The sequence below is a fragment of the Atta colombica genome, unplaced genomic scaffold (genome assembly GCF_001594045.1).
Source record: "Atta colombica isolate Treedump-2 unplaced genomic scaffold, Acol1.0 scaffold222, whole genome shotgun sequence".
NCBI lineage: Eukaryota > Metazoa > Arthropoda > Insecta > Hymenoptera > Formicidae > Atta > Atta colombica.
This window is the reverse complement of record NW_017259319.1, coordinates 736,590-753,919: the sequence shown is the minus strand read 5'-3', so window position 1 is coordinate 753,919 and position 17,330 is coordinate 736,590. Positions and strand designations below refer to the sequence as shown.

The following is a 17,330-nucleotide window of genomic DNA, read 5'->3' as shown; positions in this document are numbered from 1 at the left end:
GTATAATATAAAATTAATATTAATTTTAAATAACATGATTAATTGATACAAAATTAATTTCGATTATATAATTTCATCAGTTTTGAAATGATAGTATTGAATGATTAAAAAGATACTTTTAATAAACAAATTCAACTTTCAATATTTAAGTATATTATAATTATTTAAATATTCCAGAAATTTATTACATTCGAATATATATTGTGTTATTTATACGAACTTCAACTTTGAACTGACAATCTAGTAGATGTATTAAAATTGATATCGAAATTTCGACCACATACTAAAATATTTTATGCAGCGGTATAGGACTTTCCGAAATTCGCGAATAAAAATATTACAATAAGGAAGTTTTTAAAAAAATGAGTAAAAAGATTATTTATAAATTTTTATTTTAAGCAATAGTTTGTGAAGTAATAAGAGTACAAATATAGCCAATTATGAACTATGTTTAGATATATAGATTACACATTTAAACGCTGAAGTGGACGTTCACTAATATTGCATTTAAAAAAAAATGTCGAAGTATTGCGAAGCAAATGTTACTTATGATATTTTTTTCCGATATTTATTAGTTATGAAAAAATTAGATTGTGATGAAATACACATTTCTGTGAAACATATCTTATTAATTGTAAAAAATAAAAATTGCTAGGAATAAACTTTTATTTCGCCGTATTTAAATATTTAAATAAATTTTTATTTCAGTGAAATAAATGTATTTCTCACAAATATATAAATTTTTATATAAGTACCTTTTTCTCTCAGTGTATCGCAAACACGATTCATGGATAACTGGCTGTCTAAACATAAAATCATATTTAAAAATCTTTACATCTCAAAAACTACTAAAATAAAAATGTACATGTAATTTTACTTTTTCTTAATTTTTTGAAAATTTTATTATCGTAATATTTTGATATGCAAATTTCAGAATATTCTGTATAGTAAAGTAAAAAAAGAAACCTCTATTAAAGAGCAAATGCGCTTTTCCCTTTGATTGCAGCGTCCTCTGCGGCATCATCGAGATGTAAGCGGCTCGCAACAGTTCGTGTTTACCGACAGGCGCCGGTCGTTCCGTTAATGTGTTACGTTCGCGCGTTTTGCTAATCACGTGTGTTGCGATCAGATAGTGTTTCGCGAGTTGTAGTTTTTTTTGCGTTGTAGCAGGTGTCATTAACAATAAGTATTGAACTTTTGTGTTGCACGTCGCGCAGAATGTTGGAATCGACTATTCAAGCCTTGGCAAGCGGTAGGACGATCTTGGCCAGCGGTTCCCCGAGGCGGCAAGACATAATGAGACAGTTGGTAAACAATCGTGCAGAGAATCTTTTTTTTTAAACGCTCTGTAGATATAAACGATGACCTGGATGATTGCGCGATAATCGTTCGGGTAGGCTGTTAACCGTATTAACGTGAATAATAATGTTCATCAGCGCATCAACGTAGAAGTGATGACGTCCCTCTACGATGAGAAGCTCGATAGATCCAAGTATGAGGGACATGGGGAATACGTTCAGGACATAGCTAAGTACAAGGTACTCGAAGTGTATGAACGTCTAAAAGGGGATCCGGTGCCACCGTCTCTGATAATAGGAGCAGATACCATGGTAACAATGGGCGATGTCATTTATGGAAAGCCTCGAAATGAAGTGGAAGCTTTTCAGATGTTGTCCAGGTAATAACTCCTACCCTGGATTACTCATCTGAATGTAATATGTAGTATGCAACGTATATTTCTTAGCTTAGCGAATAAGCAACACGTTGTCTACACTGGTGTGTGTCTGAAAACACCAAAGACCGAACTCCAGTTTTATGAGTCTGCCAAAGTAAAATTCGGAGATGTATCGGAGAAACAAATCAGAGAATATGTTAAAACTGGTGATCCTATGTGAGTGTAGCTTATGCATTGCCATATTGCATTGCAATATTCAGAGTGTTTACTACAAAAATCTGGAAAATTTGAAATTTTCAGATTTCTCTTTTACCTTTGAAAGTCAGGGATTGTCATGGAATTTTAGCAATCGAGGAAATTTTGGGGATTTTATTTTTAAATTTAAATTCTGTATCTTTATTAAAACATTATTTCATTATTTCTTCAATTTGCTTGATAAAACTATAAAATTTGCTGAACAAATTTAAAAAATAATCAGCATTAAGTAAGCATACATTTAGTAAGCGTACATTTCCATGTGCCTTGTGAATTCTTATATAAAAGTGAGAGTGACAATAAAAGACAATATACAGTAGAAATAAGTAGCACACTTACACTCACAGGTCAATATTCATAATTTGTTCTTATTTCAAAATTGTTTTAAATGATGTCTTAAAATATAAATATGACTCTCTAGCCAAATTCATTAGAGTCGATTCTTATATTTAAAATCATCTTAAAATGTCATAAACCAATGGAAGGGTCATGTTAACATCTTAAGACATTACTTGTACGTAAATAGTAATTATTGTATATAAATAGTAATTATTTCAAAAATTAATATATCCGCAAATCTTATTATTCTTAATTATTAATCTTATTATTAATATACAAGTTCATCACAAGTATTAAATTTTTCAAAATATATTTTGAATCCTAGCTAGTGTAATACTTTAATCAAGATTATTAAATTAAAAAAAATTCGGGATGCCTATTATACAAAGTTTCTTTAATCAATTTTATAGTCTTAAAAAAAAATAAATCCTTGTTTTGAGTATTAATGAGTTTTTCTAAAATATGTCATAAATATATCTTATGATTATTATCAAGAAAATATTCTTTGTTAAAGATAATCGTTACTTAAAAAAAAAAAAGGTAAATTGAATAATTACTTTTCTTAATATTTTTCTGAGTGTATTCTTTTTATCTTATCGATTTCGTAACTTCAATTGTATAAATATAATCTTGTAGAATCTCATAATTTTTACCAAATTATAATAAATAATTTGTTTGCTTTTTCAATTTATTTTAAAATTGCAAATAATTAAAAATTCTTTAATTTTACTTGGAATTTTAAAGAAATATCTGTTTTATCAAATGCAATAATTTTTATACCAATTTTTTTATGTATTATTTTTACAGATTGGAAATTCTTCTCCAGATTGAAATTAAACATTAATTAAAGTAAACATTAAATTAAAATAGACATTAACACAATCCGGATTCTATGTATATGAAAAATGAAAAAGAACTGAAAATTTTCAATTTTGTTATCGACTTCTATCATTGACTTGTGATAGCATGGTTTATATAAAAGTTCTATACGTTTAAAACTTTTATGTATATAAAGCATATGCTGTCACAAGTCAACGTCAGAAGTCGGTAACAAGATTGTAATTTTTTAATAGTAGATTGTATATTTTTAATTCTTTTTCGATTTTCGATTTTGGATATAGAATCCAGACAAATATTCTGTGATATCTATTTTAATTTAATGTCTACTTTAATTAATATCTAATTTAATTCTGGAGAAAGATCTTCAAAAATGTCTGTAAAAATAAATATTAGATGTGAGAAAAAGTTTGTGGCGTTTTTTAATGCATCTAACGGGAAAAACGCCACGAACTTTTTCCCACATCTAATACATATAAAAATTGGTATAAAAATTATTGCAGTCGACTGATAAAATAAGTTTCATCACTACATGAAAGAACACTACATGAAAGAACAATCACTGCACTAGAAATAAACTTAGAGACTTTGGTGGTCTAAAAAAAAATTATGTAGAAATTTGTGCGTATATGTGCATGCGATATTGATGTAGTAGTATGTAGTAATAGTGTTCATGTTTCGTAAATTATATGTATATATGTAAATCGCAGAGTTCGGGCGTAATATTCACGTTAATATACATGTTAATATTCTCTAAATATCTTGAAAATCCAGGCATTCTCAGGAAATTCTTTCATAAGATCTCAGTAAACACTCTAAATATTATAATATTGCATTGCAATTGTTACAATTAATCTTTGCATTCAAGCGAGATGTTATTTCAGGGATAAAGCAGGAGGCTATGGTCTTCAGGGTATAGGGGGTTGCTTGATTGAAAGAATAGATGGTGATTATTATACCATAACGGGCCTACCGCTGTATTCGTTGGCCAAACAACTCAACCGAATGTTCTCCAACGTGTAGTTAGTAGAATATCGCGTTGTATATCCATCAGTACCTGAACTATTGTATCGTCGTTTCTACGTGAATAAATTTTATTACGTTAAAAGCCTCATAAATTTATGAATTTCCCTATTTGTGTATTTAATAGTTTGAACGTTGCGGCTTAATGGGCATATATTTAAACCCGCGTTAATATTGATATTGCGCTCATTAACATTCATGATCGTATCGCGCGCTGTCAAAGACACAAAGCGAATCACTCGTTGGCATTGTAATTAAATTAACCATCATATAGGCTATTTATTCATTCAGCAAAACTTTCTCTGTTTTAGTCATACTAATGCAAGATTTTCCATGTAAAAAAAGATATTCAAGTTTACAAGCATCGCATTTTGAAAATAATTGAATTTTATTTTAATTTATCATCTAAAAAAATATTTTTTGAAACTATGTGCATTCATTATTTAAGAAAATGACATATTTTAAAATACTAGCATTTGAGTGAATATTTTCTTAAAATGTTTCTATTTTTTTAAAGAAATATTCAAATCGTATAATAAATATTTAATTCCCACATGAAAATATATTGAAGTGAGATATAAATGAGAGGTGCCGATTCAAAATTATCTTTTATATTTTTTATAATGATAAATAAATTATAATGATTATAATGATAAATAAATATTAACTATAATAATATTTTATTTTTTGTAACACTAAAGGAACATACGGGTCTTTGGATCCCTTAAAGTTTTTTGTTTTTAAATGCTTTTCATAATTTTGCTTTCAAAGCCCTTTTTCGAAATTGAAAGAATTTGCGGAATATGCAATTTGCATGAAACGCTATACAGAAAAGTATATACTGTGATGCAAATAATAATCATTTGTTTCAAATATTTCAAAAATTAATTTGTTCACAAATCTATCATATGTTTATCTCAAGCACCAAATTTATTCAAAATATATTCTGAGAATTCTGATAAGTTTAATAAAGTCAATCAAGATTATTAAATTAAAATAAATTCGATTTGCTTATTATATAAAATTGTTTCGATGAATTTTATAAAATATTCTTCAAAAGAAAAAAAATTTTTGAGTACATATAAATGAGTAAAATCAATTATAAAATAAGAGCCAATTAAAATACATTAATATTAATTGACAAAATTGTATTTTAACAAACGTTTCGATCTATGCATGAGATCATTATCAATGTTACAAACAATCGGTGATTAAAAATACAAAATTTTTTTAAGTTGCAAAATGGAAAGTTGAAAAATCATCTGGATGTAAAAAATCCATTTCCATTTCAATTTAAGGAGCATTAACCTGCAAAGAACATATTCCTTTTGAGCATCCATAAAGAACACCTGATAGATACGAATTCGCACCAGATACTTTTAATGTTTTGGATCTTCTGAAAGTTAAAAAACAGAAGTAAAATAAAAGCTATGTTTTTCAATGTAAAATTTTTTAACCAATCAATCGATTGGTTATATTGAATTTTCAAAAATTAAAGTGCTATTTATTTAAAACTGCGTGTTAAGCAAAACCAATTTTATTAAATACTCACAAGTCGAAAATTTTACTGATGCGAATTCGCATCCGTGTGTCATTTACGAGTTAATGATATAACTTTCAAGCAGTGTGTAAAAAGCTCTTTTCAATTTTGACACTCATTTTAATCTTCTTGTAAAATAGCATCAACAGTCCTTAATTTAAATGCACTATTGCAATACAACGATGATGCTCAGAGTCATTATTATCCTGCCTTTAAATCGTGAAATCGTGAATAATAACAGATCTAGTGACAGGTATAATACATTACTACTCAGGCAGTCACACGATCCTCGCATCATGAAAAATCAAAACATACATTATGAAACTTATAATTAAACTGTTTTGCAAAGTAAAATTAAATTGTCACAAATCGTATGGTCGTTGATATTTAAAAGACCAATAATGGAGTAAAAATGGACTTTTTATTTTGACGTGATTTTTCAATTTTCCGATTTCAAAATTTTTGTTTTATTTTTAATCGTCTGTTGTGTAACATTGATCGATAATGGCTTTATGTACGGAAGTCGAAACATTTGTTAAAATGCATTTTGTTTTTATAGTAGATTAGTCTTAATATTAGGTGTAGTAAAAAGAAATCCATTATTTTTGAAATTGAATAAAAAAATAATGGATTTCTTTTTACTACACCTAATATATTTTAATTGATTTATAGCCCTTTCTTTTATGATTGATTTTCATTTAAACCGTTTTTTTTTATTTATCTTATTTACATTAATGAGTTTTCTGAAATATGTAATAAGTTTAGGATTATTAATTAGGAAAATATTTTGTGTTAAAGATAACTGTTACTTAACAGAAAGAAAGTGAATTGAGTAATCATTTTTTTTTTAGCAAAAAAATGATATTTTTTATATGCCGCAGATTTTCGTTCTTTCCATATCAGTAAGATTCATAAATCGCGCCATCTGCGAGGCAGTATCGAGCTAGTAGATCTCGCGTATCTCTTGCAATGCGTCAAGTCATCTCGCAGTCTCGCACCTGCATCGCGTTTCAGAAATCGGGAATCACAGTGAAACTTTACACGCGTAACGTAGTGCAACCGTCTCTTTTGAGTGTGTGTGTGTGTGTGTGTGTGTGTGGGGCAAAGTTGGGCAAAGTGCGCGCCGCTTACGTGCATTAGTCTGGAAAAGAAATGGAGGACGTTTTGAACGAAGTCGTCTCTTCCGAGGATTTGAAGGTAAATGCTCGAAGAATTAATTCTCGCATTGTTGATATCGTTTCTCATTCCAACATTGTTTCTCACGCTTATCTGTCCCCCGCTCTCGTCTCGAATAGCTAACACGACATACGTTTGAAAAGTTAGGTTAGGTTACGTCGAATCTATATTTATGTATATTTGCGCGATAAATTTTGTTCGTGCCATTTTTTTTAAGTATTCAATTGATTTGCTTTGTGTAGAATTTTAATACATATTTTCACGGAACTTTAAATTTTATCAGCGAAGAGGATACTCGATGACGTGCGTAACGTTCTCTCCAAAAAAAAAATGTAGATACATTGTATTCACGAACGGATTATAATTAATTTGACATTGCGACACTTGCGGATCGAGACAAAGTTGAGATGACTCATCGATCAGGAAATGTAATCCGAAGTACACAAATGTTGCATCACTTTGTGACAACTGTCGTGATTCCATTTTAGAAATTCGAAACTGTGTACCATGAGCAGTTGCATTCATCGTATGTCACGCAAAAAGCACAATTCGAATATGCCTGGTGCCTTGTGAGGAGCAAATATTCAGCGGACATTAGGAAAGGAATATTGCTGTTGGAGGACCTTTATAACAATCACGATACGGAGAGGCGTGATTGCTTGTACTATTTGGCTATTGGAAATGCTAGAATAAAGGTAAAAATAAATCATGAATTAATATATTGAGCAGTTTGTTATAAAGTGATCTCGATCTTTGATCATTGATCATTAATGTCTCCTTCCAGGAATATTCCAAGGCACTCTCGTATGTCAGAGCATTCCTTCAGATTGAACCTGCGAATCTACAAGTGCAACATTTGGAATCGTTAATAAGGAAGAAGATGGAAAAAGGTTTTCCTTTTATAATTTTTTATCGACTTAAGAGAATAAAGCTTGTAATTTATCTAGGAGCAATATCGTTGAGAGATTTCTGTGATTTCCTTACGCAATCGTACTATTTCTGGTTGCTTCTACTAATCTTTCTGTTCTCTTGGATTGCTAAATTTTATATAGATTCCACTTAACGATTTTATGTCCTTACAATTCATATTAATCCATAACTCATTAACTTTGGCAAAAATAGCTAACCTTCTGCATGTTTTTGCAGCACAATCTTGTAATTGTATATAACTTCTTCCATAACTTCTTCAAAGATTTTCATCTTTTTTAATTTTATGATTGTTAACTTTCCTAATTTCTTCTGATAGCAGATATTTAATTTCATATCTCAATATACAAATTGAAAGCTTTAGCATAGATTTGGTTATTTTGTTAATAATCATTGCTTGTATTTTTTGCAATGCATCTATCTCTAGTATTTCACATCTGTATATTCTGTATAATAAGTAATAAAAATTTATACGGACGAGATGAAAAACCCGTTTAATACCACATCATGCTATCATATATACATATGTCGTATTGTTCTCCTTTTAATGATTTGCTATACTAACTACATCAACCAACATATTAAACTTGCTTCATCTAAGAAGCTTAATCAATATTTTCGTGACTGAAATTGGCATTGAATCCCGTTTGTTTCATTTTTTTTGCAGAGGGCCTTATGGGTATGGCTGTCGCGGGAGGTGTTATTATCGGTGTTGCAGGTATTCTAGGCCTGGGCATCGCGATGGCAAAAAAAAATTAGAGAGAGTTACCCCTAAAAGAACTATTAGAATCATGATTATGCAATTACAATTGTGATGTAATGTGTTTGCGCGAAATGGTGTGTAACTTGCGTCATAATTGCTGTTTGAGATTGAAGTCTCAAATGTACTAGAACGTTGACCAAATCCAATAAATGTAATTTGTAACGTTATTTTTCTATTAATCACAGAAAAGGAGAACAAGGAGAAAAACTAGCGTATGAATATGATTTATTTAATTTATATTTTATTTAATATTATTTAACAATTATTTATACCATTTTAAACACATCGTTTAAAATATGATTTTTTTGTGCTTCAAAAAAAATTTCTAACAATGAAACTAATTTCCAATATGCTTATCGAAATTGTATGCGATTATTTTTTACATTCCAAAACTACATATGATTTTTTTGTATTGTATATGTTACGCATAATATCACACATATGGGTATGTCTACATCGATATTGATATATGTATATCGCATGTTTTGTATTTAAAACTTTATTTATACGCGCGTATGTTTAACCAAAGTGTACCTCAAAGTGTTAAACTAAATTACAGAATATTATTTAAGAATTATAACTTTTGTATATAATTAGGGTTATATGTGTGGATTTATGTTGTTATTGGATTCTTTTAATAAAAGTCAATGTTTAAAGTTATATCGGATGATGCTTTTTCCACGCGAATTATTGCCGTACATATACAGCTTTACTCGACGTTACTGGAACGACGATTCCATCGTAATGAAATTATACGGAATATGGTGCAACGCTCCATATCCTTTTCATTTACGACATTGCACATGGATTTATTTACGCGAAAAATGTAGCGTATTCATTCGCAAATCACGTGGATTTTACGGCACGTCCTTATTCTTGAGTTCAGACCACATATGACGTTGAGGAACAGAAATTTGATTCCTTTGTAAAGTGCTGATCTATACGTTGAACGCATATTTAGCGTAAAATCTGACTGCCCGATTCGCATTGTATGTTTACCATCCACCGTCATCTTTTGTATTACGCAAATGCAACTGCGTTATGCCAGTAACTGTCTGAGTCCCTTCGTGTTTATGTTTGAATACGATTACCATATTAGATATATGAAACTCAGAATTATATAGGTAGCCATAGCTAGCGTTAAATGCACCGCCAAACACAGATGCGAACATTGGCTCTAGCAATCCTGGCAACAAATATTTGGTCCTGCTTATCAGTGAACAGCGTTTGCGTGATGCGTCCGAAACCGCAGGTTTATAAGCAGCGCAAAACAAATCATTTGGAATATTTAGAATTCAGCGATGAAACTCTGCGATTAACATAATTACGTTTATGAACGGTTTTGAAAATTTTAGGATTAAAAGAGGGATAGAAATACAATAAGAAATCCCAACATTTTTTTTTATATATAGATTTATTGATGACTTCTCTTAATATCCGTTGATAAAGTTATTTATGTACAAAATAACGCTGGAATATCCCTATTAATATTATTACTATTATTATTATGTTATTATTAATGACCTATGTTATGGCCCGGAAGGGGACTCCCTCTTTTCCTCGAAAGAGAACAGCCTTCTTTTCGCTCGGTTCGACGAGTCGGAATATGTTCGCTTATCCTTTCCATGCCGAAAAACACGAGCGCCACGCGCCTTTCCCGCTCGCCTTCTTTTCCCTCGTGCACAAATGCGACGAATAATATTTACACAGACCGATCGCGATCGGATCGCTCTTCCACCAGAAAGCGGACGAAAAGAAGGCCGCGAGATCAATCGGACATGTCCGCGCCATACTCGCCTCTATGATACACATCTTAATAAAGGATCCTCGTTAAGTAAAGAGAAAATCGAGTATAGGCGACGAATGCGAATTTCGATAAACGCGTGTTGTGTGTGTGCGTGTGCGTGTCGCCCCGCATTCTCACGGCGCATGTCACTTTGAAATTAAAATAAATTAAATTTATATCGAATCATTTCTGATGAATTCTCGATCACGTTTTTAATCCTCTAGCAGTATGGTGAATTTTTAAAATCCGAGAAGGTGAAGTCAGATCCGATTCGATGCTCTGTTTTGTACATTTTTCATCTAATCAATGTACAAAGTGGGTAAGAAAAATAAATAATAACATGAAACTTTTTTCTCTATTTATTTATAGATATTTGTTTACTTTTCTCTATTTACTTCTCTATTTATTTATTTTATAGATGAAAAAATACACATAAACGAAGGAGGCGTATTTGATCAAAACGAATGTTAGTGTCTAAATATAATAATATACCTTTGAATAAATCTTACAAGTTTACAGTTTAAACAAAAAAACATATAATACAGCTTATTAACTAATTTTATAATTGCAGTAAAACGAAAAATACTGTGACAGACTAAGCCATCGTTTAGCGATTGACGTGTCTATCATACGATACGTGTGAGAAATGAAATTCGGCTTGTTCACCATGAAATTTTGACGAGAACTGAGCCGGACACGAATCGTTTCGATCGCGAACGAATTAAATTCGGAATTCCTTTTATTCGAAAAAAATTCTCGCGTGTACTCTCCGCGACTTTCGCACTCGGCAAAGCGCAACGAGAATGCGGGCCGTTTACCACCCTCGGGGAACAACTCAGGGGTGTATTTACAGCAGGGAGGGGGGAGGGCGGAGTCGCGAGGAAGCTGTGTTATTTGTACCCACGGTGTAACGACGTCGACGACCATCGCGGTTAATTCGCGAGACGGCTGATGTATGATCGATATATGGCGCGTGCGAAGTGATAACCGTTCTCCATCGAGCCGGAGATTACGCTGGTCTCGCCGGAATGCGCGCGACGCGGCCGTTTAATAATGTATAAAAAAAAAAAGTCCCGCCACACGCCCGTTTGCGGCCAGAAGTGCCGACTCTCGGACGCAGGAGAGCGGTTATCGATTAATAAACGTTATGGCGGTTCGTTTGCACGTGGATCACTCTCATGGCAGGAAAGAGAGATAGAGAACGCACGTCCAGGCTTATCGCGGAAAAACTTCCGATCGCGACTATTGCGTAAAAAAAAAAGAGAAACTTCTCTCGAGCGTTTCCCGTACGGATATTTCTACAGGTACCACATTTACCTCGCCGGTGACTTAAGAGTTTAATTTAGTTTTCACTTGGCTCACAGTTCCTTTTTTTTTGTTTTCTCCTTATTTTTCGCGGGGAGATGTATTTCAGCGTGTGGCTTAGGTTTAGATAAACGCACGGCCTGAAATTTTTCAGTCTCTCGAAACGTTTTTTATACGCCAAAATTCCGCGCGTGCTTACGGGAACGCGGAAGAATTCACCTCGGTAATTAAACTTGTTCTTCCAATCTAATTCTAACACCGTATACAGTTCAGAAAGTTGTACGCGTGCTCTTTGTCTTTTATTTCAATTGCAATTCGTTTCGGACGATACACAGTCGTTTTTTCGCGAGACAATATAATAATTTCAAAAAATGCGCGGAAAAATCAAGAAGAGCTTTTCAACCTCTCAGCGCATTGTTGTCCGCAATAACTGCACTGTAAAATGGGATAACTTTGGTTCAAATAAAAAAAAATGCCGTCTAGATTTGGACAGTATATGTCCAAAATCACAGGACATAAAAGACATCTTTAAAACAGTTTTAAGACGTTCTTATTTCGACATGCGTGCTATCTCGGCATTATCAAAATTTGGGAAACAAAGTTGCTCTATTTTAGCAATCGGGGATTCAAAGGAACATTTTTGTAATAAATCCGCGAACGCGCGCGTTACCCCCGTGGGTCATAGCTTCCAGCTCTCTCGCGCGAGTTGGACCGTCGCCGATCGCGGAACCGATCCGCGATCATCGAGGCCTTCCCCTTCGCTTCGAAGGAGACGTCTCCTCTTCTTCCTTTTTATCTAGCGTAGGAAGAAATCGCTCGATAGATTAGCAGCTTGAAAATACTTTAAGCGGTTTAAGGATGAATATTGCTTTCTCAATAAGGCTTCGCTATGCTTTACACGAATGTACAGTGTAGTGTATGCGTACGTCGTGTGTGTGTGTGTGTGTGTGTGTGTGTGTGTGTGTGTATGTGTTTGTGTATGTGTCCCGACTCGTTTGCTGATCAAATCTCGACTCGGAACAGATCTTGATCCTCTATGATCGTCTTCTGAATCTATAAGGTGCGTGGAGACGAGATTGAAGAATTACATAATCGTCTAAAGATATCGATCGATAGAAGAAGCTTTAAGTTCCGCCATCCAAGAAGCGCAAAATATCATCCTAATGATATACGATCTCTCATGGAATGTGCATACCATCTGATTCATCCTGATGAAAACTCACAGTTCCACTCAAGCTTGACTCAAGTGCGAATCAAGTACTACATACATATAATATATCACAATATAAGATTAGGTCGTTTAAATTCGATATATGGGATATTATTAATGAAGGGAAATTCGTTTAATCATTCGCGAAACTATTGTGGGCGAAATTACTTTCTTGGATTGAACTGAATATTTAGCAGGAAAAAAAAGAACTATAACGCATTCCATATCCTAATTTTTTATACATTCTTCCAAGAATAGAACACACGTGAGACAGGACTGATGTAAATTCGAAACCAGTTCATCGTCCGTAAGATTCGCAAGAGATCGCCGTTACATCTATACGTAAAAAAATAAAAGATCACGAAGAGAATCTCGATTTCTGTATAGATAAATAAAGGTCGCGTTACAAAGAATCGACCGTTATGCTTGCCTTTTCATGACGTATAATTCCCCGCTTATCATGTGCATACTTACATCCGGGAATCGCGATCACAATGGCACAGAACGCGCATTGATACTAAGTTTATCGAGAGACGTCGATAAGCGCCAATGCTTGCACACCGGCACCTCCGGCGAGAGATTACATTGCGCCGTTAAGTACGCAGAATTCGTCAATCGACACCCTGTCGTCGCCCGATAACAGGCGTCGCGAGCTCGCGGTCGAATGGCAGAACTCGAGCTTATCTCTCGAACGGCAGAAGGAACTCGGATGAGTCGTGTGTTATGACGAGATATGAGACAAGAGAGGTAGCGCGCGCCTTTTGACGCGCCGATTTAGGGGGTTGAGTTACAATGAAATGTACGAACAAGATGTACGTGAGAAATAGAACATATATGACATTATAAATAGATAGAATAGACACATTACGCAATATTTTCGTAAGGAATGTGAATTCGTAAGGAAAAATAATAATTATATACTGAAAGATGGAACGTACTGGTCCTGCGTCCGCAATCTCGAATCAATCTTTGCTTTTTATATTTTTATTCATATTTTTATTGGGAAGTTTCAATATTTCTCGATATTTTTATGAGTGTAAACGGACGCCTCTCTTAATATTGAGCTTATATTTCTTCTAAAATGTTCCTCGTACATCTCGCTCGTACGTATCATTTTACAAGCGCGTGTCATACGCAATCGATACGAAATGGAAAAATGATATAATAGGCCTTACGAACTACCGGCGCTCAATTTTGTACAATAATTTAATATCTCAATTAATTTTACTCGATAGTTCGAACGCTCCTCGCTTTCCACTCTTTTCATTTCTTCCATTTTTCCTCTTTCCTTCTCTTTTCGAAACGCGTCGACTGACTAGCGATACGATAACGTTACAGTAATGATTTTTAGTATGACGGTCATATTGTAAAATATACACTTTTTCACCGTCCCGCTTCTATCGCAACGGCCTTTTTAATATTCTCTCTCTCTCTCTCTCTCTCTCTCTCTCTCTCTCTCTCTCTCTCCCGTTCAGAACTACCTATGATACTTGAATCCCGACACATTTACAATGCATTTTAATTACAAACACGCTACTTAAGATTTATCCGATGGGTTGCCTCGGTACAGTTAGAGTTAACCAGGATCGCAAATCACGAGGAAAGCCTCAGACCGATTGTACGGGTGAGAAAATATATGCAATGATTCTTAGGTGCCGTTTGCACACTGTCCACGCTGTTAACGATTCTCGATGATATCGCAATACGAATTTGGCAGGAATTAAATGGAAAATGCATTGTAACTTACATATTAAATATTATATATGAAAATATAAATACATGAAAATAGACGTCATTTTAATGAGAATTTCTATAAAGTACGTATTTTTTTCAATCATTTTCCGAATTCTCTTCCATCATCATACTGACATTTGATGTTCGTGAGATGTTTATATTAGAAATGCACGAATCAAGATTTTTGATATCGAATCGAATCGAATTCTTAAAACATAACTTTCAATTAACAATATAATTATTGTTAGGTTAAATTTTAATATATAAATTTTAATATATAAATAATTTCTGTGTAAGAAAAACAGTAACGATTAATATGATATTAAGTGATTTTTAAAATATACATATATTTAAAATTAAATATTTAATTAATAAATTAATAAAATATATACATTTATTTACAATTTGACAATAAGGCTACAATACAGGTAAAAAGTTATAAATAAAACTGTAATTACAAATTGGGAGCCAATATGAATTTTGATATCGAATTTTGATTCAATTCGATTCATATAGTTTACACATCTTTAGTTCATATTGCAACATATCTGCATATGTTTACGACGAATTCTTTTTTCATTCTTTGTTCATTGCGAAATTAAAAAAATGAGAGCACGAATTTTTTTCATTAAAATGACGACATAGGAAAAACAAAAGAGTCATCTCGCGAAAGACGCGCGCAAAATTCTCATTGTGCCTCGAGGTTGAAATTGTGTCTTATCATAATAAATAAGAATATAAAAAGGTCCTTCGTGTGAAATGAGCAAGGCGAAATATAAATTCCAAAAGAGAATGAGATTATCGGGAGAGCATGAGACTGCACAGGTCGCGCAAAGCTCTTCGATTTGCAAAGTTCGACGAAGATAAAGACGCCGAGTGAAAATTTGCAAAGTTTCCGCCGGATATTTCTTCGGTTGGTTCTCTGAAACTTGCGAAATTAGATACGTTCCTACGCTAGTTCTCTCTGTCGATGTCTCGACGTTGAAGCGCCGGAAACACTGCCCCGCTCATCTTTAACACGGTCGCATCATCAAACGTGCATTACACGTATCCTCAAATGCACGATATAATGTAACGATATTGCAATCTTTCGTACAAATATATAACAATATTACTGAATGTGTATAAATGCAATCGTATTTTCAAGAAAGATTATATATTATGTTAGAATAAGAAGTTACTTATTTTTTGCGTCATCTTTTATTCCGCAAAACCTATTCTGCAAAACGAACATAGCGCGAACATTGTGAATTTTGAAGCAATCTTTAACACCGGTTTTATGGTACGTTGAGACATACCTTTCGATATAAAATGAAAATTGTTTCGGTATAAAATATAGAAATCGTATCGTATATTTGGCTTTTCTTCGTGGCAGTCAAATGTTGAGCGAAAATAATAGTCTAAATCTTTTTCAGAATCGATGATGCTTTCATGTTATCGGGCTATCGAAACCGCATAGATTACGCGGTTTCATTTGGCATCGAACTTATTTCTGAGAGCTGTTCGCCCGAAAACGATATTTCATGAACGTCAAAGTTATATTGTGAATATATATATATATATATATATATATATATATATAGAGTTTGAGCCGCTCAACTGCTTTTTTGCCTTTTTTTTGCAGCATGGAATGCTTACAAAACCATCGAACTATTCGGAAAAATCATCGACATATAGTTCGATTATCGATATTGGGAAAATTAAAAATCTCACAGTTTCCAGCGATTGCCTGAAAAGTTTGCTCGCGAATCTCGAACCTCGGCAGCCGAAACTCGTTACAAAGATATATTTCGCTCTCCCTTCGCAAACCAATCTATTAATTGTGATAAGTGACAATGTACACATTTAATTTTATTCTCGAAACGCAGTCGTACGCCGTAAATCCTGCTTTTATCCGACAAATTCGCGTCGCGTATCAAATAATAAAATTCCTGATGTCAAATCGGCGTCAACGGGGTGGAAAGGGTTTTACGAGCAAGGATGAGTGTCCTTGAGACATGTGCAGATGTATCCAATGGTAAAGAGAGAGAGAATTCTCCGCGGTTATATCTAAAAATGGAGCTGCAATATATTTTCCTTCGGCGGCGGCGCCGAACGACGGCGTTACTCCATTATCGATAGTAACTTTCACTCCCGCCCGTGTCTCTTTCTTCGCCATTCGATGCATCCGTAATTTACCCCCGATAAATCACGGCCCGCTATCGCTACCGCGTCCGGTGTTTTATTCGGCGAGATTTATTCCTTTAACTTTTTAGCACACGTTCCTCATTTAACGTATAATTTTGTGAATTAAGTTCGTCGAGAACGAATCAACTCTGCATTATTATCGAGATTGAAGATACCATAGTCCGAAAGAAGCAATTGCTTTGTCGGAAATAATCGCGACATTACGCGCGATAGCCCTCTCCCCCTTCTTCGTGAGTGCAAATCAACATGCATCTTCTGCAAATACTAAACGGTGCTTAATTTCCGTCCGATTTCCGCTGTGTCGCGAAGTTAAACGCCTCCAAGCCTAATCCTAAACCATTGCAGATTCTACCGGAGCTGAAATTCTGCCACTCTCTCTCCACGCTTAGCAGCGAGCAAGCGAGCGATTCGAGTGAGCGAACGGCTGCATCGCGCCGCCGCCGGAGTCGATTCAAGGTGCAGTCACCTTTCTCAGGCCGGGTGACCGTGGAATTCCACTGGGTACACTCGGGCGGAAAAATAATCTCGTTCCGTAAAGTACATCTTCGCCGTACACGTTTCGTTTCTCTCTCT

The 17,330-nt window shown here is 33.8% G+C and overlaps 2 protein-coding genes across 3 annotated transcripts; both read left to right on the top strand.

Moving 5' to 3' along the window:
• Window positions 1-1,090: 1,090 nt before the first annotated feature.
• On the top strand, window positions 1,091-4,206 carry LOC108687959 (maf-like protein Cbei_0489). Of its 2 annotated transcripts, none has more exons than XM_018194005.1 (4): window positions 1,091-1,308; window positions 1,437-1,678; window positions 1,745-1,891; window positions 3,991-4,206. In XM_018194005.1, exons 1-4 carry the CDS (start codon window positions 1,219-1,221, stop codon window positions 4,127-4,129), a joined length of 618 nt encoding a protein of 205 aa, XP_018049494.1. In that variant the 5' UTR covers window positions 1,091-1,218; the 3' UTR covers window positions 4,130-4,206. The 2 variants fall into 2 exon arrangements, with proteins under 2 accessions (XP_018049494.1, XP_018049495.1); XM_018194006.1 differs by having other exon boundaries at window positions 1,242-1,304.
• Window positions 4,207-6,603: 2,397 nt separating this feature from the next.
• LOC108687958 (mitochondrial fission 1 protein) lies at window positions 6,604-8,733 on the top strand. Its single transcript, XM_018194003.1, has 4 exons — window positions 6,604-6,866; window positions 7,334-7,540; window positions 7,630-7,735; window positions 8,440-8,733. The coding sequence occupies exons 1-4, from the start codon at window positions 6,822-6,824 to the stop codon at window positions 8,529-8,531; spliced, it is 450 nt and encodes a 149-aa protein (XP_018049492.1). The 5' UTR covers window positions 6,604-6,821; the 3' UTR covers window positions 8,532-8,733.
• Window positions 8,734-17,330: the final 8,597 nt, after the last annotated feature.

Coding starts and splice junctions, on each gene's coding strand:
- LOC108687959 (XM_018194005.1), top strand. CDS start 1,219: ATGTTGGAATCGACTATTCAAGCCTTGGCAAGCGGTAGGACGATCTTG. Junction 1,309..1,436: donor AAGACATAATGAGACAGTTG/GTAAACAATCGT, acceptor AATGTTCATCAG/CGCATCAACGTAGAAGTGAT. Junction 1,892..3,990: donor GTTAAAACTGGTGATCCTAT/GTGAGTGTAGCT, acceptor ATGTTATTTCAG/GGATAAAGCAGGAGGCTATG.
- LOC108687958 (XM_018194003.1), top strand. CDS start 6,822: ATGGAGGACGTTTTGAACGAAGTCGTCTCTTCCGAGGATTTGAAG. Junction 7,541..7,629: donor TTGGAAATGCTAGAATAAAG/GTAAAAATAAAT, acceptor GTCTCCTTCCAG/GAATATTCCAAGGCACTCTC. Junction 7,736..8,439: donor AAGGAAGAAGATGGAAAAAG/GTTTTCCTTTTA, acceptor TTTTTTTTGCAG/AGGGCCTTATGGGTATGGCT.